Source organism: Nicotiana tabacum, chromosome 6 (genome assembly GCF_000715075.1).
Source record: "Nicotiana tabacum cultivar K326 chromosome 6, ASM71507v2, whole genome shotgun sequence".
NCBI classification, from domain to species: Eukaryota; Viridiplantae; Streptophyta; class Magnoliopsida; order Solanales; family Solanaceae; genus Nicotiana; species Nicotiana tabacum.
In genome coordinates, this window is record NC_134085.1 from 182,852,267 (window position 1) to 182,875,096 (window position 22,830).

A 22,830-nucleotide genomic window follows, 5' to 3' on the forward strand; every position below is an offset into this window, starting at 1 on the left:
TGGTTACCTTCTATGGTTACGAGACTAGAGCGGACCTTCTGTTACTTGACATAATCGACTTTGAGGTCATCTTGGGCATGGATTGGCTATCTCCATATCACACCATTCTTGATTGTCATGCTAATACTGTTACTTTAGCGGTGCCAGAGTTGCCGATATTGGAGTGGAAGTGTTCCTCCTTTAGTTCATCTAGTCGGGTTATCTCTTTTATGAAGGCTCGACATCTAGTCGATGAGGGTTGTTTGGTGTATATAGCATATGTTCGGGACACCACCGTAGAGTCTCCGATGATTGATTCAGTGCCAGTAGTTCGGGAGTTTGCCGATGTGTTTCCTTCTAACCTTCCAGGCACGCCACCAGATCGCAACATTGATTTCTGTATTGATTTGGCTCCAAGTACCCAGCCTATATCTATTCCACCGTACCGTATGGCTCCGAAAGAGCTGAAGGAGTTGAAGGAGAAGCTTGAGGAGTTGTTAGCGAAGGGGTTTGTGAGACCTAGTGTATGACCTTAGGGTGCACCAGTGTTATTCACTACTAGAAAAACATTAATTTGCGATAAAATTTTCTGACTAATATTGAAGTAGTCGCTAGTGTGACTACTTTTGCAACCTCAGTAGTGGGAAAAAGATTGCATTTTTATTACTTTTATAAAAAGAAGAAATTTAACAAGTATTCTGACAAAAATAGTGGACAAATAGCGCGCCAAATCTCCCGCCTTCACTTTTGCGACCAAGTCGGTCGGAAGATAAAATGTCAATAATAATAGTTGACCAACTAAGCGACTATTCCAGTCACAAAATAAAAATTAAAATGGTCAAAGAATATTTTATTTGTTTTGTGACCGCGGTAGTCACAAAGATAAATATAATATTTAGTGGGTTTGTGACCAGGGTAGTCACAAAGTTAAATATAATATTTCAGCAAACCCTATTTCCCCAATTTCGGCCATATTTTTCCAATTTTCTCTATCTCTATCTCTCTATCGATATCTCCCCAATCTTCAACGATTTCTGCGATTTCTCTTCCATTCCGCCATTATTCTTCGATTTCTCTTCAACTCCGCCTGTGGTTGACGGCTGCAAACGGCGGAATGTCAATTTTCAGCTAACGATAGAAATTTCAAGCCTATTCTTCGATTCTTAAAGATTAAATCTGCTCCAATTTCTCTTCCACTCCTCTTTTCGGTTAGTTTCTTTCTATGTCTTTCTTTTTATGACCTAGATTTTTTGTGGATTTTGCATTATCCTAAGATGAAAAAGACATCTTATAGAACAAATTTCTTCGGCTAATGAGTTTAAGAATTAGGTCTCACTGTAATGTAAGTTCCCATTTTTGAAAAACCTTCTAAGCTAGTCGAACTCTCTCATTCACTTAGAAAGTTACCCAATAAAAAAGATCTTTGGTTGATGTGTGCTAATAGGGTTGATCAATATTGGAAAAACTTTAGTGGTAGCTTTCTGGAACTTTCTCTATACTTTAGTTATTGAACTATCCTACTTTTAGCTTGGGTTCTTGCTTGATGAGAGGTGTTGGATTTGATGATTTTTGTTATTTGAATTTAGTGAGAAAATGCCAAACTGCTTAAACTGTGCTTGCCATAACTTCTAAATATGTCCTCAAGCTTCTGGTGTGATAGCATAAGCACCTCCTTAATTATCTTGTTGCATTACTCATGAATGATAGTGTTGCTAAAATGGAAATGAAGGAGTTACATAAACAAATTATATATACTATACACCTTTCCAGAGCTTTGATGGTTCAGTAGCTCACAATCTATGTTTAGATTGTTTTAGCAGTAAAGAGCTCACAATCGAAAACAATTTACTAATTATAATTTCTTTTACTAAAAAAATTATTCATCATCTTTATGTGTTGTGTGCTTTCAACTTAGAGTTAAAGGCTGTTGATTAATGTTTGATGTGTTATAAAACATATAAAAAGAAATGATTAATCATGCATGTGAAATTGTGAAACTTAGGAAGATGATTAATCTGTGTTGGCTTGTTTTGGGATGAGTCATGGTCTTTGTCAATGCTCGAGTCTATTATATTCCCATCTTGAGGGCCTATTAACTACTTGAATGCAATTGAAAAAGCTTGTAATTGCTATCATGGACGGCTCTTTCCTAGAAGAAAAGAAAGAAATGTATTAAGTATTAAGCTTCCAGATTTCAAAAGGACTATGAGAAATTGAGAATGCAATAAAAAATGACCAACAAGACTAGGAAAAATTGGAAAAAAGAAGGATAAAAATAGAAAACTCCATGGACAGTGTTAAATAACAAGACACCCCATATTCACGAAATCCTCTTCTGTTAGATGTGTATATCTTTGCTGAACCTATTGGTGTAGAGACTGTACTTTTGACTTGCATCATTTACCATACATTGTTGATTTGCTCCAAGTGAAATGGAAAATGAAGGGTAATTGAGTTGTACAAAATATATTTTTGCCGTTGAAAGAATCAATTATTTTAAATAGTAAATTGTTTGGCATAGTACTAAGTAATATATATTATTTTAAAAATTTTGGATTTATTTCTTGTAGATGGAGCTTGCACATCGTAGATGGATGTATAGTCGGACTTATCCTCATCGTAGTGGGTTGAGGGAGGAATTTATAGAAGGGTTACTAAATTTATGGGTAAAGCGAAAAAACTTCATGAATTTCTCAATGAAGGGGTGATTAGGTGCCCTTGTGTGAAATGCAAGTGTGGAAAGTTATTGCAACCCGATGTTGTTAAAATTCATCTTTATAAAAAAGGGTTTATGAAAAATTATCACATGTGGACTATTCACGGAGAGGATGTTGCTAGTGTTGGTGATGACGATTTTCAAAATTTCTTTGGTAGTGAGGGTAGTCCTTTAACAGAGAATAATGTTGAAAATTCTTGATTCAATGAAATAGATAGGGATGCTTTTGTGATGCACCCGGGGGATCAGTCTGAACCAAATGATGATGCTAAGCGCTTCTATGAGCAATTACATAAAGCTAGTCGTCCATTGTATGAAGGCTCAATGCATTCTAAGTTGTCTGTTGCGGTTAGATTATTAATTATTAAATCCGATTCGAGTATTTCTCAAGCGGGCATGGACTCTATCATTGGCCTTATGAATGAACTTAATCCGAATAAAATTGACCTACCTAAAAATTTCTACACAACAAAGAAACTGGTTTCTAAGTTAGGAGTTTCATCAGAGAGAATTGACTGTTATGAGAAAGGTTGTATGTTATTCTATAAGGATGATGCAACTTAGAAAATTGTAAATTTTGTAACCAACCTCGTTACAAGGAAGTCACAAATTCCAAAAAGAAGAATAAGGTTCCAGTAAAGGCAATGCATTACTTACCCCTTATACCTAGGTTAAAGAGGTTGTATGCATCAATGAGCTCCGCTCCTCATATGAGATGACACTATAAAAATAGACGTCCATCCGATATTTTATGTCATCCGTCAGATGAAGAAGCATGGAAGCATTTTGATAGGGTGTTTCCGGATTTTGCTAATGAATCAAGAAATATTAGGTTGGGTTTATGTGCAGATGGATTCACTCCATTTTCTGTCTCGGCTGCACCATATTCATGTTGGCCGGTGTTTGTTATGCCGTATAATCTTCCTCTTGAGTTGTGTATGACAAGTCCATATTTGTTCCTAACCTGTATTGTTCTAGGTCCACGCAATCCGAAAAGTTTGATTGATGTATACATGCAACCTTTAATTGGTGAGTTAAAGTTATTGTGGCATGAAGGTGTGGAAACATATGATATATCAACTAAACAAAATTTTAGATTGTGTGCTACTTTGATGTGGACTATAAATGATTTTCCTGCATATGGAATATTATCCGGGTGGTTGACTGCGGGAAAGTTAGCTTGCCCAACTTGTATGGAAAACACAAAAGCATTCACGTTGAAACATGGAGGAAAGAACACATGGTTTGATTGCCACCATCGATTCCTACCTATGGATCACGAGTTTAGGAAAAATACTAGTGCATTCATGAAGAACCAAACTGATTTTGAGGAGCCACCGTCACCATTGTCACCGGAAGAAATTTAGAACAAAGTTACGTCTCTACCTAAGGTAACAAAGTCTCCAATGTCTAATAAGATACCTGGTTATGGTGTTACCCATAATTGGACTAAACAGAGCATATTTTGGAAGTTACCTTATTGGAAGCATAACCTACTTTGGCATAATCTGGATGTCATACATATCGAGAAAAATATTTTTGGAAATATATTTAATACTGTAATGGATGTCAATAACAAGACAAAAGATAACATGAAGGCTAGGATGGACTTAAAGGAATTGTAACGACCCGACTGGTCGTTTTAAGCATTAGCACTTTACTCGCCAGCTCTTGGGCATGACTAGTCCCATTTGATGTATTATGACTTACATGAGTCGTCGGTCTTGGTTTTCAGATTAATCGGAATAGATGTGGAAGGATGATTCTCAGCTTGAAGCTTTAAATTTGAAAGGTTTGACCAAGTTTTGACTATTTAGTATTCGATCTCGGATTTGAATTTTTATGATTAGGATAGGCCCGTTAGGTAATTTTGGACTTAGGAGCATGTTCGGAATATAATTTGGAAGTCCATGGTAGAATTAGGCTTGATTTGGCGAAGTTGAAAATTTGGAGTTTCCGGTCAGCAGTGGAAATCTTGATATCGCGGTCGGAATAGAATTTCGGAAATTGGAGTAGGTCCGTAATGTCATATGTAACGTTTGTGTAAAATCTCAGGTCATTCGGAGGTGATTTTATAGGTTTCGATGTTGGTGGAATTTTAGAATTTCTAAGTCCTTAGGCTTGAATCCTAGGATAATTTGATGTTTTGATATTGTTTTGAGTGTTCCGAAGTTGGAATAAGTTTGAATGGTGATATGTGACTTTTTGGTATGTTTGGTTGAGGTCTCGAGGGCCTCAGGATAGTTTTGAGTGGTTGACAGGAAGTTTGGAACTTGAGTTGTGTTGCAGATTTTGCTGTTCCTGTCATTTCCGCACCAGCGGATTGGGGACCGCACCAAGTCCAATGCCAATGTCTTGATTTCTAGTGGCAATACATCGCGGACCCATGTATATATCATCTGCTAATACACAACCAATTAATGCGTTTGTTTTAGCAACTTATCCTAAGGTCTCCTCGCCAAGAGCTCCCCGGCGACGACAGAGGAAGCAACCCGTCTGCTGTGGCGGGATCGCCGCCTCCTTGTCCTGGAGGCTCTCCGTCCGGGGAGGGGCTTGCTATCGTAACTGATAGAATCACTATGTAGGGGGGCGGTCAACTTGATGCGGGAGAGGCATGAGTGTAGTTCAATCTTGTGGTGTATTCGTTTGCTGAGTGGGGTCGCGCCCCTTCCTTCTTCTAATAAGAGAGAGCGAAAGACGCTAGGCACACTCTTATTTAAACATTTCCAATCTCTCTTTTTGATAGGTGCCTCTATTTGTATAGGGAATTCGCTGCTGATAGATCTCGCCCAGTGTTTTCGCGTCGTTTCAGTCGTCATGGTCGACGGGGAAGAAAGAAATGAATGAATGTTCTTTTGGGAAAATGCAGAAAAGTCCCCGAAAAAAGGAAGCGAATTTTCCCGGAAGAGAAGAGGGGACAGTCTTAAGGATTGTCATCCTATAGCCGAGTGTTTTTAATTTGGTTTAGAGTCGAGTGATGAAGCTCATGATTCTGCCGTTAGTGAGAAGCAAGTAAACTCTATAGCCCTAAACTAAAGGAGCAGGTCAAGTTCGTTCAACTTGAGATAGAGCTTAGCCATGAATAGGCCGAAATGGTCTCGCGAAGCCGGTCCCCAGAATCCCAGCGACAAAGTCAAACTTAAACTGGCCTGCTTAAAGCTAGCTTTCTAACTCTTTGATTGATAAATAGAACTAGATCTCGACCTGGCTTTCTCACACTAAGAGGAAATGCAGACTTTCTAGCTTGAAGACTAACTTGGAAACCAGGCTTTCGCCCTCTAACCCAGCTTTCAAAGAAAACTGTCTGGAACAACTGCTTTCAAGCATCAAGAATTGATGATGCCCCCCTTAGGACAACAACTGGGCCCCCGTCTGAAGTGGATTATCTCTTTTGTAGTAGATGCCGAACCTGCTGTGCCCCATTGACTAAGAAGGGAGCGGGGCTTGGTCTTGCTCCCTTCCCGCACTATTCCTCCCCACTAAAAAGAGCGATTGAGAATCTCGAGAACCTTTCCGAACATCTGTCTTCGCGGGGCGATTGGAAAAGAAAGGACCCGTCCGTCCTGATAGTGAGCTCCTCTCCTTACAGTCAAGTGGCTTTCACTCCTTGACTAACATTTTCTATTCCCCTTCACCTTGGCATTTCGAATCCCGTTGAATGGCTATGGTTCCGGGACTCAAGTATGGAGTCGCCAGGTGAGACATTCGGTTCACGAACCGGAAACCTATCTCCACAGCAAGATCCTCAATTTGACCCGGTCCGTCACGCTTTGGACATTTCCACCGTGATCGTTGAGGCCCCATGAAGTTGGCTCCATGTTAGCACGAGAGTGGATCGGGGAATCGAAAATGATTCTTTGATTGTTGAGTAAGGAAGTGTAGTAGGGGAAGGGGATAGCATCGGTCTTGACTGGTCGATCGGTTGATTTCTTCTCTTGGAACTGCCTAATCTGATCCCTTTCCTTCCCTTACCCATGGTTTGCTGAATCGGGGCTCTCAACATTGGAGGAATTCATAGCCGAAAAAGGAATAGTCGTCTCAGTCTAGTCGTCGAAAGGCAAGTTTCTTGCTTGAAGCTCTGTCAAAGAAGCATTCTATTCCGAAAAGGCTTAGGGCTAGGCTAAACCTCCCTCAAAGCCATGAAGTCCCAGAGCTCTTATTCCAAGTCCTCGCAAACCTTTCATCCCCGCTGTCTAGCTCTCTCATAGTCCAAAGCTAATTCAATCGTATCCGTCTTTGAGGAAAAGACCGAATCAGTCTTTGACCCATCCTAATAAAATGATTTCACAACTCTTTATAGTTGGTATAAGCAAGGGATCATCTTTGAATGAATCTATTTTCCTCTCCTCCCCACTTCCACCTTCTTTGTATTGGTTTTCGTGGAAGATCAGGTCGAAAGGAGCGAAGGGAAAATGCCCGTCTTGACCGAAGGATCAAGTCGAGTGTTGTTCGGTGTGAGGACTAGTGGGGCCCTATCTGGAGACATACTGAAAACCATGCCTTTCGAACCGAACGCAATGCCCGTCTTCCAAATAAAAAAAAGGGCTCGTTGGGAAGAAAGATTACGTGCGGCCTGTAGAGCACATGTAAGGCACAGTCGGGTTGCTCACGCAGCGGATCTCTCTCTATCTATAGATAGAGAGGTGTGAAAGTAATAGCCTTATGTTATGGCCGCCCCCCGACTTACGGCCTTTACGCTACTACTATTGTGATGTGAGCGGTTCAAATTGGTTGAATCTTTCTCAATCATCCTGGCCGGAACTTGTATGCAGCACTTGTACGGAGGTGCATGCATAAAGGTTTGGAACTCTTTTCTTATCTGAATCTTAAGGACAGGACCCTACCCTATTCTCGAACCCTCTGCCGAGCTCTACCCTGCCCGCATTTCCTTGTGTTTTGAAGAGGAAAAAAAAATCTCTCTACCTGCTGCCAACAGTCTTTCTTCGGAATTATCTGAACGGGTCGATCCTCCCATCCCGTTTGTTTTAGCAACTTATCCTAAGGTCTCCTCGCCAAGAGCTCCCCGGCGACGACAGAGGAAGCAACCCGTCTGCTGTGGCGGGGCGGCTTTTTTCTTTCATAGGAGAGGGGACAATACTTAAGGAGTTTGGGTCTCATTGAACGAAAGGTACGAAATAAATCAGATTGATAAAAGTACCATGTGAAATCTTCGATTTTTCCCCTTCCTCGATCCCTATCCCATAGGTTAGGTACAATGTTTGAATCAATAGAGAACCTTTTCTTCTGTATGAATCGATATTATTCCATTCCAAATCCTTCCCGATACCTTACCTCCAAGAAATTTTACCCAACTCCATATCTGGAATGTATGAAATACGTATGAATGGAGGAAGAAAGAGAATTTTCTACTTAAATTGAACTGGAATTTATTGGAATTTTCAACAGATACAAAAGCCGAATAGAATACGGACTTGCTTGCTCTATTTGATTCAGGACCTCTTGTTGCTGCGTCTCTTTCGGATTCGGTTCCTAATAAAAGAAAAATATTATTGGCCTGGCTATTCCGATTGAGAATACGGAAGAGGCTATGAAATAGAAGAAAGTGAAAAAGGGCTGAAGAAACCAGTGCATGACTTGACATCGGTAGAATGCTACCTCCAATTCCCTGTATGTTTGATAGAGCCAAAGATTCCCCCCACGCCGAGAGATACTGGGAATTCTATGAAGAAGTGCACCGGACTATAGAGCTCCTTACCCACTAAAAAGAGAAGAGGTCGGGGAGGATCGATACACTTCGTTGTCCATCCCTTCTCGAAACAAACGAAAAGGAAAGGAAAGATGAAACATAAATCATGGATCAACTAAGCCCTCTCGGGGACTTTCTTAAAGAGGAACCTTATGTAAATACCATGGAATAAGGTTTGATCCTATTCATGGAGATTCCGTAACTATTCCAAAAATGGAAAGTTCGACACAATTAGGATTTATTTTTTGGAAATTGGTCCTATATTGACAAGGACGAGCTTTTTCACGAAGAAAGCTTCGCGCCCAACTACTTGTATATCGATCGGAAAGAAGCAGCTGCAAATGATATCAGTGGTTCTTCCTTCCTATACCATCTATCTATAAGAGTTGCTTGATTCGCTACCCCGAGCACACACAATGGAACCGTAGACAGTCAAGTGAAAACCAATCCACGAAATAATTTGATCTATGGACAACATCATTGTAGTAAAGGTCGTAATTACAGAGGAATTATTACCGCAAGGCATAGAGGGGGAGGTCATAAGTGTCTATACTGTAAAATCGATTTTCGACATTTTTACATAACATTCTCGGCTGCCTCCGGTCCGGTAGGTCGGTCGCCCTCTAGCCAGTGACTAGCCCAACTATGGTGCTCACTGAACCTCCGAAATATCTAACAAGTCGAGTCTTATGTCGGTCATATAGAACACTGGGGGTTAGGTTAGACCGTTTGGTTTTTTTTCTAGTATCGAAGACAGTCAACGTGTCAGCCATGCTCCTCTCCTTAGAGTCAAGTGGCTTTCAGATACTCTGGCGCACCCTAGCCGAGCGGTCCTCGCCTACACAAGCAAGCAGATTAGCTCGTTAAGTTGAGGAGGTAATTGGTCGACATGTAGTGCTTCTAAGAGACGGATTCGAGCATAGAGGTCTATCTCCAGATCCTCAAGCTCTGGGAACAGTCTACCGTTTCTAACAACAATTCATCAAAGAAAAAAGACAAGGAAAGCAAAAGAGACAGAGTCCAAACGCTTTCCATAATAGGTACACGACAAATGGGCTAACAGGCGACAGAAGGATGACGGATTTTTATTGGGAACATAGCGTAGAAAGGGGTTCTTTCGCAGTGAAGCAAATGATCTAGCCATCGGAAGTAAAGGAAGCATTTCCAGTGAATAAGAACTCGAATTTCCATTGGGTCGGGAGCTAAGAGAGATTGGAAAGGTTTAAATAAGAGTGTGCCTAGCATCTTTCGCTCTCTCTTATTAGAGGAAGGAAGGGGTGTGTGAGGTTGCAGAAGCGATGAGGAGATCACAAATGCGAGTTTGGCCTTCAAGAGAAGAACCGCAGATGTGGTTATTTGGACGCATCTGCGGGACCGCAGATGCAGTGCTTGGGCACAGATGCAGTCCTTGTGACTTAAGTGGAAACTGCAGATGCGATAATCTTGACTGCAAAAGAGACCCACAGGTGCGTGAAATGGGCCTCAAGTGCGAAAGTGCTGGGCAGAATGTATAAAAAGGCCCCTTCGCGATTTTTAGTCATTTCTTCATCATTTTTTGTGATTTTGGAGCTCCAAGCAGTGATTTCAAGAGGGAATCAAGGGGTTTTAATGAGGTAAGCTACTTGGGTCTTATTTATTGTGTTTGTGATGATTTTTCCACTACCTAATCATGAAATTAGTGGGAAGTTTGGCGTGAAGTTAAAGGATTAAGGCTTAAGTTTTGGAGAGTTTTGACTAAGGATTTGAGGGACCATTTGAGGTCGGATTTTGATGATTTTGGTATGTACGGACTCGGGAGTGAAAGGAGTTTCTATTGTTGTGATTTTTGTTGAATACCGAGACATGGGCCCGGGGGGCAGGTTTGAGCAAATTTGGGATTTTGATCTAATTTGATAATTTTCGTATGGTTTTCATTCCTTTAGCGTATATTAATGATAATATACTGATTTTGGTTAAATTCAGAGCATTTGAAGGCCGAATTGAGAGGCAAGGGCATCGCGGGTTAGAGTTTTGGCTTGGTTTGAGGTAAGTACACTTCCAAACTTGATTCTGATGGTTTGAAACCCCGAACTATGTGTTCTATGATTACTATTGAGGCGACGTAAATGCCAAATGACGGGCGTATGGGCATGCACCGTGAGAGTTGCAGCCTGGATCACTCCATGGCACCGCTTAGTGGCTCTTTCTTACCGATATCTATGTTGTAATTATATGACTAAGTTAATGAGCTGTAAATCATGCTAATTATCATGTTAAGGCATCACGCCGATACTGTTGAGACCCGAGAGGTCATTTCTTGCTGTCATATCATTAGCTTCATTGATATTCCATACTCAGTCCTGTTCATGCATATTATATCATGTCTTAGTCTCGATTATTGTTATTTGGCATATCATATCATTATTTTGGGCTAGTATCATGGCATTTTTGAGCCTGTGTGTGTGAGACTGGAGAGTGATGACTGAGTGAGGCCGAAAGCCTGAAATTGAGTGATAGTATATGATCGGGTTGCACACCGCAGCGGGATATTGATTATGCCTTCGTTAGCTTGTTATAGCGCTTGGGTTGAAAGGAGCCCCTCCGGAGTCTATACACCCCAGTGAGCGCAGATGGTATTATTGAGGGATGGATCTTCCCTGGACATGGATCTTGTCTGAAGTACTTATACCTGGAGATGGATCTTCTCTATAGGGCTGGAATGGCCTTCCTTGGTACTGGATGACTGTTGTGAGTGATGTGTATATATTCCAGGATGGATCTTCCCTAGGCCTTGTGAGCCATATATAGTACTGAGTGGTTGTGAGGTTGTTATTGTCATTATCTAGAGATGGATCTTTTCCATAGGCTGGGATGGCCTTCCTCAGTACTGAGTGACTGCTGTCAGAGATGTATATATTTCAGGATGGATCTTCCCTGGGCCGTACGAGCCATATACAGTACTGAGTGGATGAGCATTTGAGATTGTGGGCACATGAGGCACTCAGCATGGTGAATTTCATACAGCATGTGCATTGGCATGTAGATGTTGTAGAGTTACACTTCTTTACCTTGTTCATACTTGCCATGTTTTACTGTTCGAGCTGTTTATTTAACTAGAAGCATGCCTACATTTCTATACATTATTTCTGTTATCTTTGATGAGGCTGAGTTCGTCACTACCTATCAGTCCATAGGTTGGACTTGTTACTTACTAAGTTGGTGTACTCATGTTACCCCTTGCACCTTGTGTGCAGATTCAGGCACTTTTGGATCTAGTGGCAGTGGTTGAGCGATGCTTCTGACTTAGGAGATTATTGAAGTATCTGCACGGTGTTCACAGTCCTTGGCTCTCTATCTTGTTCCACTAGTTGTATTTTAGTTGCTCCCTTAGATATTATAATAGACTATGTATTTTTCTTAGACGCTCATGCACTCAATGACATCCCGGTTTTGGGCTGCATTGTATCTATTCTTGGGATTTCTTATGTTTCAAATAGTTCTTTAACTATTAAAAGCTTCCGTAAATGTTTTCAGACTTATTATTATCGGTTGGTTGTTGAGTTGAGGCTGACATAGTTTCACAATCGGTGCCATCACGATAGGTCAAGTTTTGGGTCGTGACAAGTTGGGATCAGAGCCTAGGTTACACAGTTCTCACGAGTCATGAGCAGGGTTAGTAGAGTCTCGCAGATCGGTATGGAGACGTCTGTACTTATCTTCAAGAAGCTACAGAACCTTTAGGAAATCCCACATTCTTGAATTCTTATCGTGCGATATTGATTTACCTTGAAATGGAACTCTTGAAATTCCTTCCATGCGTTCGTATGCGCGCATGAGCGCTCGGTACCAGCTGTGCATCGACAACTTGTGATTCCTTGATCAAGGGGCGAGATGTGATTTTTGTGTGTTGATGTTGGGCCATTCTGGAGGACTTGAGGCCGAGCTTTGCTTGTAGCTTGAGCACTGAGGTGTTGGTTGTGTGAGCACGTGCTTTTGGATTTATATGTCCGATAATGTCCCTATTAGTGGTAGTGGTGACTGGTAGCTACGTGGTGAGTATGATGTGACTATGAGATGTGTTCATATGATTTGAATGTGACGAGAAGGGTCCGCTCGAGGGTAGAAAGAACTATTTGGTTCTTGTTTTCCATCGTGATTTGATGCATAGCCCCGAGTTGTGGGTGTGTTGAAGGACCTTTTCATGTTGTCTAGTTGGGAAGTGAAGTAGACTTCAATTGTGATGTGAGTTCAGACTCGGGAAGATTAAGTGATAGCGTGATGTTTATGACGGTGGAAGGGTATAAAGAGATATTAGTTTGAGGCAAAGCAAGTAGGTTATCTCCTGCGGAATGTTCTGAAGTTGTGTGATCCTTATATTGTTTGTTGGAAGACCTCTTTTACCAGTAAAATATATGTGTTGCAATCTGAATTTGGATCGCTTAAAAGAGTGGGCTTGACTGTTATGAGGGTGAATGCGAGATTTGCAGATGATTTGAAGAACTAGATGGTTTGTGTCTCACGAGCTTATGAAGGATTTAGTTAAATCTCACTATGGTATTATGGCAGTAATAAAGTATGGGCATTGTGAGTTTTTGTATGTTTTGACCTATGGCTTTGAGCTAAGTGGGGGAATTTGCTATTGATAAGTTGATTGCGCGGCTAAATATCGTATCAGTTTCAGTTTTAGATATGCTGGCGAATCAGATGTGACTTGTAGAGGCTGAGATCGAGGATGACTCGAGTAAAGGAAATTTTGAATAATGGTGTGTTATGCTTTATGGGTATATGAGAAATCGTTGAATGAATTAGTTGTTGTCGTAAGGGATGTAACGAGTATGGAGTAGGGTATCACTCGGCTACTTAGAAGGACGGGTTACTTCCTTAGGTGTTGCTTGTACTAATGAGGCACATATCGTTCGGTTCATTTGATCAGTCTAATTGAGGTTTGAGTAGAGTGGATAACTCTCGAGAATGGTTCTAATGGATTCAAGATTTATATGTAAATATTAGGGATCTTCAAGATGTGTAATTGGCTAGAAATCGAGGTTTTCATTGGATGGTGTCAAGACTTGTGGAATTCTTCATCATTATGAATTCTACATATCAGTATTAGGAAGGTGAAGTTAATGGCTTTAGATTCACAGGAAGTCTCTTCAGGGTAAGCATTTTGAATATGGTGCTTTTGGGGATATTTAAGAGAGTATTCGGCGATAGATGGTGTGTTTTATGCTTGGGCCTCATATGATGAGTTTGTGTTGAGGATTTCGGTAGTATGGCGAGGGTAAAATATCAATTTGAAGGTAATTCAGAAGGAACTTGGATAAATAGGCAGCTTGGTAGTAGGTCGGATTGACATAGTAGGGGATATGATTAGTTCTTTGGGTGCTTATGAGGTAATGAGTTTCTATAGATGTCTCGTGGCAATGCTTTCGGGTTTTTGGTGACCTTCATATCTTGGATGAGCTAGAAGGATTCAGTACTGACGGGTTGGTTTTGTGCAAATGGGATTTGGAGAGTTCATGATAGTTTTCTACCACAGTTAGAGATGTATATTTCCTACTAGCTTGAGGAGCATGTGATGTATATCAATTTTCTTCTAGATTGGATCAATGGAAAGTTCTTAGCTAGTTGGGTACATAGTTGCTTGTCGATCGGAAGGGATTACAAAGTTCTCATATTTGTCATAGGATGACATGGTATATGCGGTATGTTGTGTAGGGTTGGGAGTTGCATGTGTAAGGTCACGGTTCAGTTATAAAAGGAAGGTCATAAATTCTTAGGCAACAGGGGCAATTTCAGATGACTAGGTAAATGATATTATGAATTGGTGCGGCTTGATAAGGTTAAACATTTCAGAAAGGGCAATGTATTTGAGTTAAGGGTACTTCCTTGGTATTGCGACACTCTCTTGTTGGATCGACTGTTGATATTTGAGTTTGCATGGTGGCACAGAAGAATTTTAGGAGTATCACTCGTGGAATGATCGAGTGTTAGAGGTGCGTTAGATGTACGGGCAGTGGAGTTAGGATCGATATGGTGATTTGTGTGCTTTATGGATTTGTAGACTGGGAGTTCTTATAAACATGTTATGTCGTGGTTGTGGACCGCATGTATCGGCCTTGTGTGGTGACTATCAGGGGTTTGGGGACCCGAGTGGATCCTTTGCTGCTTAGTATGGTGGATTTTGATATGATATCGCGTATGGAGTGGTTGTCTCCGTGTCGTGTTATTCTAGACTGTTGCGCTAAGACGACGACGTTGGCTATGCCAGGGATGCCACGAATTGAGTGGCGAGGTTTGATGGATTATGTTCTCAATAGGGTAATTTCATTTTTGAAGACCTAGCGGATGGTTGGGAAGGGTTGTCTTTCTTATTTGGCCTTTGTGAGGGATGTCAGTGCAAAGACTCCTACATTGATTCAATTCCGGTGGTGAGGGATTTTCCGAATGTGTTTTTTGCTGTCAGGCATGCCGTTGGACAGGGTTGTTGATTTCAGTATTGATTTGGTGCCGGACACCGTATCGTATGGCACCGGCGAAGTTAAAAGAGTTGAGGGAGAAGCTTTAGGGACTCTCTGATAAGAGGTTCATGAGTAGGCCAATATGGATGTGTGTTCTATATCGAGCCGGATTGTTAACTCCGAATTGCTATTGTTTAGGGAGGTGTCGTTCGAGCTTATTCGTGTTCAGCAATGATCCATAAATTACTCTTTTGTGCTACAAGGATTCTATTTGGGGATTTATATAGGAATTTGAGTGAGACAAATATTTGGGTGTTGCGTGACTGATTGCGCATTGGATATGTTCTCTCGGGATGGTATGTCATTGTGTTATTTACTTCTCTATGGTTATGGTGATTCACTTTTGGTACTAGACATCAAATTGCGCGTGGTAGTTGATTTTAGGCATGGTGAATTGAGCTTCTTCATGCGGACCAATGTTTGGATAGGGTCGCGCATTGCAGCGAAGTTATGTAGAGGTATGGTCCTTCGGGTTAGATTCGCGTGTTCTAGTTCTACAGTGTGTGATGAGTTCTTAGCGTCGTGTTGTGGTGGTACTGGTAAGCTGGCGGTACAGCTTTCTCATTTGAGTCACTTTCCATGATTTGAGGACATGTGGACTATTGCTTATTAGTGCATGGGTTGCACGGGTCGTGGCTTGAGATTATATCGATGTGTCATGTCACTAGAGTAGACGTATTGGATGAGATGAGGTCATTGGGATCTTGAATGAATACTATCGGATTCGATTTCAGCATGTGGGAAGGATAATATCGAGATTTGGCTTAGAAAATTTACTATGGTCCTTGCCAGAGGAGAGGGAACTCCATGACGGGTTGATTTGAAGAATGGTTATGATTTCTGCATGTTTCTTTCATCATGGGCAGTATACAAAAGTGATGGAATGTGGCTTTGGTTGATTAGAGGTTTATTACCGGTATTGGGTTGTTTGAGCACCTGCTGTGATCAGAAGTTATCGCTACGAGTGGTTGAGTTATGTGGTATATCATGTGATTACATCTTGGGTTACAGATATGGTTTGATACAACTTGTTTAGACTTATACAACGTCTATATGAGAGATTTTGATCTCATAGATAAGTTCGGAAATGAAAATTTGGTTCTAAGGTTCATGGGCTTGGTTGGATTGCGAAATTTCAGTCATGTTGTGTTATCAGACCTATATGGGATAGGGTGACGTGGGATCACCCCCGGGTATATGCATGGTAAGGTTATACAATGATTTGTTGGCTTTTGGAACAACTCTGGGTTCGAGGACGAACGTATGTTTAAGTGGGGGATGAAGTAATGACCCGACCGGTCGTTTTGAGCATTTGCAGCTCGCAAGCTCTTGGGCATGACTAGTCCTGTATGATGTATTATGACTTATGTGAGTCGTTGGTCTTGGTTTTCAGGTTAATCGGAATAGATATGGAAGGATGATTCTCAGCTTGAAGCTTTATATTTGAAAGGTTTGACCAAGTTTTGACTTTTTAGTATTCGATCTCGGATTTGGATAGCTCCATTAGGTTATTTTAGACTTATGAACGTGTTCGAAATGTAATTTGGAGGTCCGTGGTAGAATTAGGCTTGATTTGGCGAAGTTGAAAATTTGGAGTTTCCGGTCGGCAGTGGAAATCTTGATATCGAGATCGGAATGAAATTTTGGAAATTGTAGTAGGTCTGTAATGTCATATGTAACATGTATGCAAAATCTTAGGTCATTCGGAGGTGATTTGATAGGTTTCGGCGTTGTTGATGGAATTTGAGAATTTTTAAGTCCTTAGGCTTGAATCCGAGGGTAATTTGATGTTTTGATATTGTTTTGAGTGTTCCGAAAGTTGGAATAAGTTTGAATGGTGATATGTGAGTTGTTGGTATGTTTGGTTGAGGTCCCGAGGGCCTCGGGATGGTTTTGAGTGGTTAGCGGGAAGTTTGGAACTTGAGTTGTGCGACAAATTTTGTTGTTCCTGTCATTTCCGCACCTGCGGATTGGGGACCGCAGGTGCGAGGCCACAGAAGCGATGAGGAGATCGAAGAGGCAAGTTTGGCCTTCAGGAGAAGAACCGCAAATGCAGTTATTTGGACGCATCTGCGGGACCGCAGGTGCGGTGCCTGGGCGCGGATGCGGTCCTTGCGACTTGAGTGGACACCACAAATGCGGTAATTTTGACCGCAGAAGCGTCCCGCAGGTGCATGAAATGGGCCGCAGGTGCGAAAGTGCTGGGCAGAATGTATAAAAAGGACCCTTCGCGATTTTCAGTCATTTCTTCATCATTTTGTGCGATTTTGGAGCTCCAAGCAGTGATTTCAAGAGGGAATCAATGGGTTTCAGTGAGGTAAGCTACTTGGGTCTTATTTATTGTGTTTGTGATGATTTTTCCACTACCTAATCATGAAATTAGTGGGGAATTTGGGGTGAAGTTAAAGGATTATTACGGCTTGAGTTTTGGAGAATTTTGATTGAGGATTTGAGGGATCATTTAAGGTCGAATTTTGATGATTTTTGTATGTATGGACTCGGGAGTGAAAGGAGTTTCTAGTGTTGTGATTTTTGTTGGATTTCGAGACGTGGGCCTAGGGGCCGGGTTTGAGTAAATTCGGGATTTTGATCTAATTTGATAATTTTTGTATGGGTTTCATTCCTTTAGCGTATATTGATGATAATATATTGATTTTGGTTAGATTCAGAGCATTTGAAGGCCGAATCGAGAGGCAAGGGCATTGCGGGTTAGAGTTTTTGCTTGGTTTAAGGTAAGTAACACTTCCAAATTTGGGTCTGAGGGTTCGAAACCCCAAACTATATGTTCTATGATTACTATTGAGGTGACGCAAATGCCATGTGACGGGTGTGTGGGCGTGCACCGTGATAATTATGGCCTGGATCACTCCATGGCACCGCTTAGTGGCTCTTTCTTGCTGATATCTATATTGTAATTATGTGACTAAGTTGATGAGCTATAAATCATGCTAATTATCATGTTAAGGCTTCACATTGATACTGTTGAGACTCGAGAGGTCGTTTCTCACTGTCATATCATTAGCTTCATTAATATTCCGTACTCAGCCCTGTTCATGCATATTATATCATGCCTCAGTCTCGATTATTGTTATTTGGCATATCATATCATTGGTTTGGGCTAGTATCATGGCATTTTTGAGCTCGTGTGTGTGAGACTGGAGAGTGATGACTGAGTGAGGCCGAAAGCCTGATATTGAGTGATAGTATGGGATCAGCCTGCACGTTGCAGCAGGATATTGATTATGCCTTTGTTGGCTTGTTATAGCGCTTGGGCTAAAAGGAGCCCCTCCGGAGTCTATACACCCCAGTGAGCGCAGATGATATTATTGAGGAATGGATCTTCCCTGGATATGGATTTTGTCCGAAGTACTTGTACCTGGAGATGGATCTTCTCCATAGGGCTGGAATGGCCTTCCTCGGTACTGGATGACTGCTGTGAGTGATGAATATATATTCCAGGATGGATCTTCCCTGGGCTTTGTGAGCCATATACAGTACCGAGTGGTTGTGAGGTTGTTATTGTCATTATCTGGAGATGGATCTTCTCTATAGGCTGGGATAGCCTTCCTTAGTACTGAGTGACTGCTGTCAGAGATGTATATATTCTGGGATGGATCTTCCCTGGGCCGTACGAGCCAGTACTGAGTAGATGAGCATTTGAGATTGTGGGCACATGAGTCACTCATCATGGCCAAAGGTTTTGTTCCAAGGATTTCTCTGTATGGGTTATCTGGCCAAGTTAAACTCTTAAAATAAATTTTAATTTACTGAATCGTGTATTTATGCTCTTAACTTTTGATTACAGTGAATGAAACATAGACAAAATAACTTTTGTACTTGCTTAGCTTTAGATGTTAACTACACTAATATGGCTCTTATTTCTAAATTTTACAGAATAGCTTCTGTAAACTTTATAAAAAGCTTTTAGGAGAACTTCCAAGGTGTTGATTATGAACTTTATCTAACTTTACTTTTTTTTTGCAGGAAAAGGAAAAAGGGAGACTTATGACTTATGCTGAGGTTTTTGAGGACAAACATATGAAAAAGAAAAAGAATGGTACAAGAGAATGGGTCGAGCCGCGTGCTTCTACGACATATGTAAGATCCTAACAACAAGATTCTCTAGTTTCTTCTTTTGGTTTTGCATTGGGATCACACTTAGTCTGATTCTTACAAGATTAGCACAAGAAACTCTTGCGAGTTAAACTTTTAGTAATCAATGAATTTAATATCTTTCAGTTGGTATTTGCTTAAGTATTTCCTTAAAAGTTGTGTGAGATAGCAACTATATCATTGCATGAGCAAATAAGGAATTATAGACATACACATAAATAATTTGTCAAATAGAGATCTCAAAATAGTACTAGAGAAATAGGTAATGGTGGAAGAAAGTATTACCGAAAAGAAATCTAGAGTTATCAGATCGATTTATCAACCAAGTTAATTTTTTTTGTTAGTTCATATGAATACTCATAAAATTGTATATTCGTAGTAAGCAAAGATTAGAAATCACATTTAATACTTATGAGTTGAAAATGTTCCTATGTTTTTCTTCTACGATCTGTTCTAGGGAATTGCGTATAATCCTATATATGTCATGCTTTAATCTTATTTTATATAAGACATCATGCTTCAAGTTCATTTTTTGTTGGAGATCATGTATGTATTGAGTTCTTTTATAATTTGATTACATGACATATATGTTTAATTACTGTCTAATTATTGAAGGTTCACGCTTTATTTGTACTTTGAGCTTAAAGCCCCAACAGACCTTAGAGATTTTTTATGCTTTTCGCTTTTGATAACACGGGTTGTCATGCTAATGTATTTCTTACCCCTCAGTCCCATCCTAGGCTGTCTACTTTTTAGTTCATTCTACCCTAAAAAGTTGTCCCAATTGCATAAATTGCAATTATTTTCCGTCTAATGAGTAATGACTGAAGTTAGTACAAGCTAGAAATATTTATTAGTTCAACTTTGACGCGACATCTGGCAACCAACTTTTTGAATTTTACAGAATTCAAACTATTATTTTAAACATGTATCTATGAGACTCCATATAGTTCACTCAAACATAAGGACGGAGGGAGTCTCTTTTTATGTTTTTCCTCTTGTTTATAGAGTTAATTTTTTGGCTTCTTAGTCTGCATCAATCTCCTTGGGTAGATTATTATCGAATGGGGTTCTTTAAAGCTAAAAGATTTGATTAGACTTTGGAATCCATTGAAGAAAATCATCACTTGTATTGTAAAAAACATTGTTTCCCGCAACCAAGATGTCAAACAATAAAAATGACATATTTGATATAGTTAATGAGTAACAGTCTATCATTTATTTTTTTAGATAAATAATGTCTTCATATGTTCTTTCCATGGGATACAAAATGCAGTATCCCGTCTTCGCAACCATTTTTTCATCCTCAGCCAACATAGCTGGCAAAGAGTTGCTTCTCTATTAGGTTAATAGTTTAATTTTAGAATTTGGAACCTCATCTGAAGTTGATTTAGAAAATATACCCTAATAATTATCATAACAAAATTTCGGGACAAAAATGGAAGCATGTGTAATTAAATTTCGTTACATATCAGATTATGGTGATGATAAGTCTCTGTAGTCTAATTCTCTAAAGCTGCAGCTACCACCGTACTGACTTTTAGAATTGAACCTTCTGTATGGTTAGTGTATTATCTGATTATTCGCGTAAGCTGATTCTCAGAAGCTGCAGTTACCACCACTAGCATAAAACGTGCAGAAAGAGTATTAGAAATGAATTGTTGTTCTTCATTTCCATGGTGCAGAAATGTTATCACCTTGCTTGCAATTAGTAGTAAACAACTACTAATTTCTTCCTAGTCTGCTTCTTCTTTCTGTTAGTATAACATTGGTGCTTCACACTGTTTGTATAACATAATTTAATACTTAACATTTTAATTTCAGGAAGCCTATCAAAACCGTTTGGAGGAATGGCGTCAAAGACAACTCGATTCTGAGGATGGTAGCTCAGCCCAAGTGTCACTCAATGATGTAACTTCAATATGGACACAAGTGGTTGGTGGCGCAAAGAAAGGTAGAATCTACGGTCTTGGATCACAACATTCCATAGGTCATTCTACGACATTATTGTCTGGTGAAGCAAGTTATTCGTAGAATCACGAAGAGGTGGATGCATTACGAAAAGAAGTTGAAGAGTTAAAGGAGGAACTTAAAGAAGATCGCGCAAATTTTAACAAATTGCAGAGTCTAGTGAAAATATTTATGAGTGGACGTCCATTTGATCTTTCGAATGGCGAGGATGACAGGGATAATGAGTTTTAGTTTGTTGTGGTAGTGATGTTTGAAAAATTATTTTATTGTGGTTGGATGTTTAGACTTGGTAATATTTACACTTAACTATGATTGTAATATTTAAGGCTAGATTGAATGGTGCTTGAATGTTTTAACTCTTTTTGGATGTTTTAGTTATAAATATTTATGTTTTCTATAGTTGTTTGCATTTTATGGATTTGATTGGTTGAAAAGGTGGATTAATTATTTCATTAGTTGTTGTATATTTGAATTGGCAGGTGGTGCTGCTTTAAAAGAGCTGATATCTGCCAAAACATTTCCAGTTTTTGGACTGATTTCCGACCACAGTAGCCGCAAAGCTCTTAAAATTTTTCCAGATCCAGGAACATTTGCAACTGCAATTGTGGGAAAATTAAATAGAAAAGTATTATTAAATTAGATCTGTGACCGTAGTAGTGGCAAATTTAAATAAATAAATAGTTTTTAATTAGTTTGCGACTACAGTAGTGGAAAAACTCAAATAAAATAAAAATACTTTATATTATTTGTGACTACTCCGGTGGGAAAGATTGAATAAAATTATAATTATAAACACCGTTTATATATCATTTGCGACCGAAATAGTGGAAAAGTTAATGTAGAATTAAAATTTTATTTAAATTGTTTGCGACCGCGTCAGTCGGAGAGTTGACAATATTTAATATTCGTCTTTCTATTTTAACTTTGCTACCGCAATAGTCGCAAATTACGGACGAATTCGATCGCAAACTATTTCAGACCAACTATTTTGCGACTATGATTTTTCGGTCTGAATATAGTCGGAAATTAGCATTTTCTGACCGTTTTGCGACCGTTTTGGCAGTCAGAAAATTGCTATTTTCTATTAGTGATTTGTGAAGAAGGATGGGAGTATGCGGATATGCATTGATTACCGCTAGTTGAACAAAGTCACCATTAAGAACAAGTACTCGTTGCCTCTTATTGATGATTTATTTGACCAATTGCAGGGTGCTAAGGTATTTCTAAGATCTACTTGAGACCAGGGTATCATCAGCTGAAGATTTGGGACTCAGATGTCCCAAAGACTGCCTTCCGTACAAGATATGGCCATTATGAGTTCCTGGTGATGTACTTCGGCTTGACTAATGCCCCAACGACGTTTATGGACTTGATGAACATGGTGTTCATGCCTTATATTGATTCCTTTGTTATTGTCTTCATTGACGACATCTTGATATACTCACGTAGCCTGGGGAAGCACGAGCAACATTTGAGGGTAGTATTTCAGACACTACGAGAGCAGAAGTTATATGCCAAGTTCTCCAAGTGTGAGTTTTGGCTTAAGTCAGTAGCATTCTTGGTACATGTTGTATCAGGAGAGGGTATTAAGGTGGGTCCCAAGAAGATTGAGGCAGTTCAGAGTTGGTCACGTCCTACTTCAGTGACTGAGATTAGGAGTGGGGTTAGCAGGTTATTATCGTCTATTTGTGCAGGTTTTTTGTCCATTGCAGCACCTTTGACTAGATTGACCCAGAAGGGTGCCCCTTTCCGTTGGTCCGACGAGTGTGAGGTGAGCTTTCAGAAGCTCAAGATGGTTTTGACCACAACACCAGTTCTAGTGCTGCCTTCCGATTCGGGAATGT

General features: G+C 40.1%; 1 protein-coding gene across 24 annotated transcripts; it reads left to right on the forward strand.

Annotated features, from left to right (window-relative positions):
- The first annotated feature begins 904 nt into the window (after positions 1-904).
- On the forward strand, positions 905-21,383 carry LOC107782814 (uncharacterized). Of its 24 annotated transcripts, none has more exons than XR_012711028.1 (6): positions 905-1,187; positions 2,550-2,645; positions 10,365-10,427; positions 17,566-17,634; positions 18,887-19,000; positions 20,840-21,383. XR_012711028.1 is itself a non-coding variant. In XM_075256088.1 (4 exons), the coding sequence occupies exons 2-4, from the start codon at positions 2,550-2,552 to the stop codon at positions 21,047-21,049; spliced, it is 420 nt and encodes a 139-aa protein (XP_075112189.1). In that variant the 5' UTR covers positions 905-1,187; the 3' UTR covers positions 21,050-21,383. The 24 variants fall into 24 exon arrangements, 3 of the variants coding, with proteins under 3 accessions (XP_075112189.1, XP_075112190.1, XP_075112191.1); XR_012711034.1 differs by lacking the exons at positions 2,550-2,645; positions 17,566-17,634 and adding exons at positions 4,431-4,487; positions 11,636-11,711; XR_012711019.1 differs by lacking the exon at positions 17,566-17,634.
- The last annotated feature ends 1,447 nt before the right edge of the window (positions 21,384-22,830 follow it).

Coding starts and splice junctions, on each gene's coding strand:
- LOC107782814 (XM_075256088.1), top strand. CDS start 2,550: ATGGAGCTTGCACATCGTAGATGGATGTATAGTCGGACTTATCCTCAT. Junction 2,646..18,886: donor AAGGGTTACTAAATTTATGG/GTAAAGCGAAAA, acceptor TTTTTTTTGCAG/GAAAAGGAAAAAGGGAGACT. Junction 19,001..20,839: donor CGCGTGCTTCTACGACATAT/GTAAGATCCTAA, acceptor TTTTAATTTCAG/GAAGCCTATCAAAACCGTTT.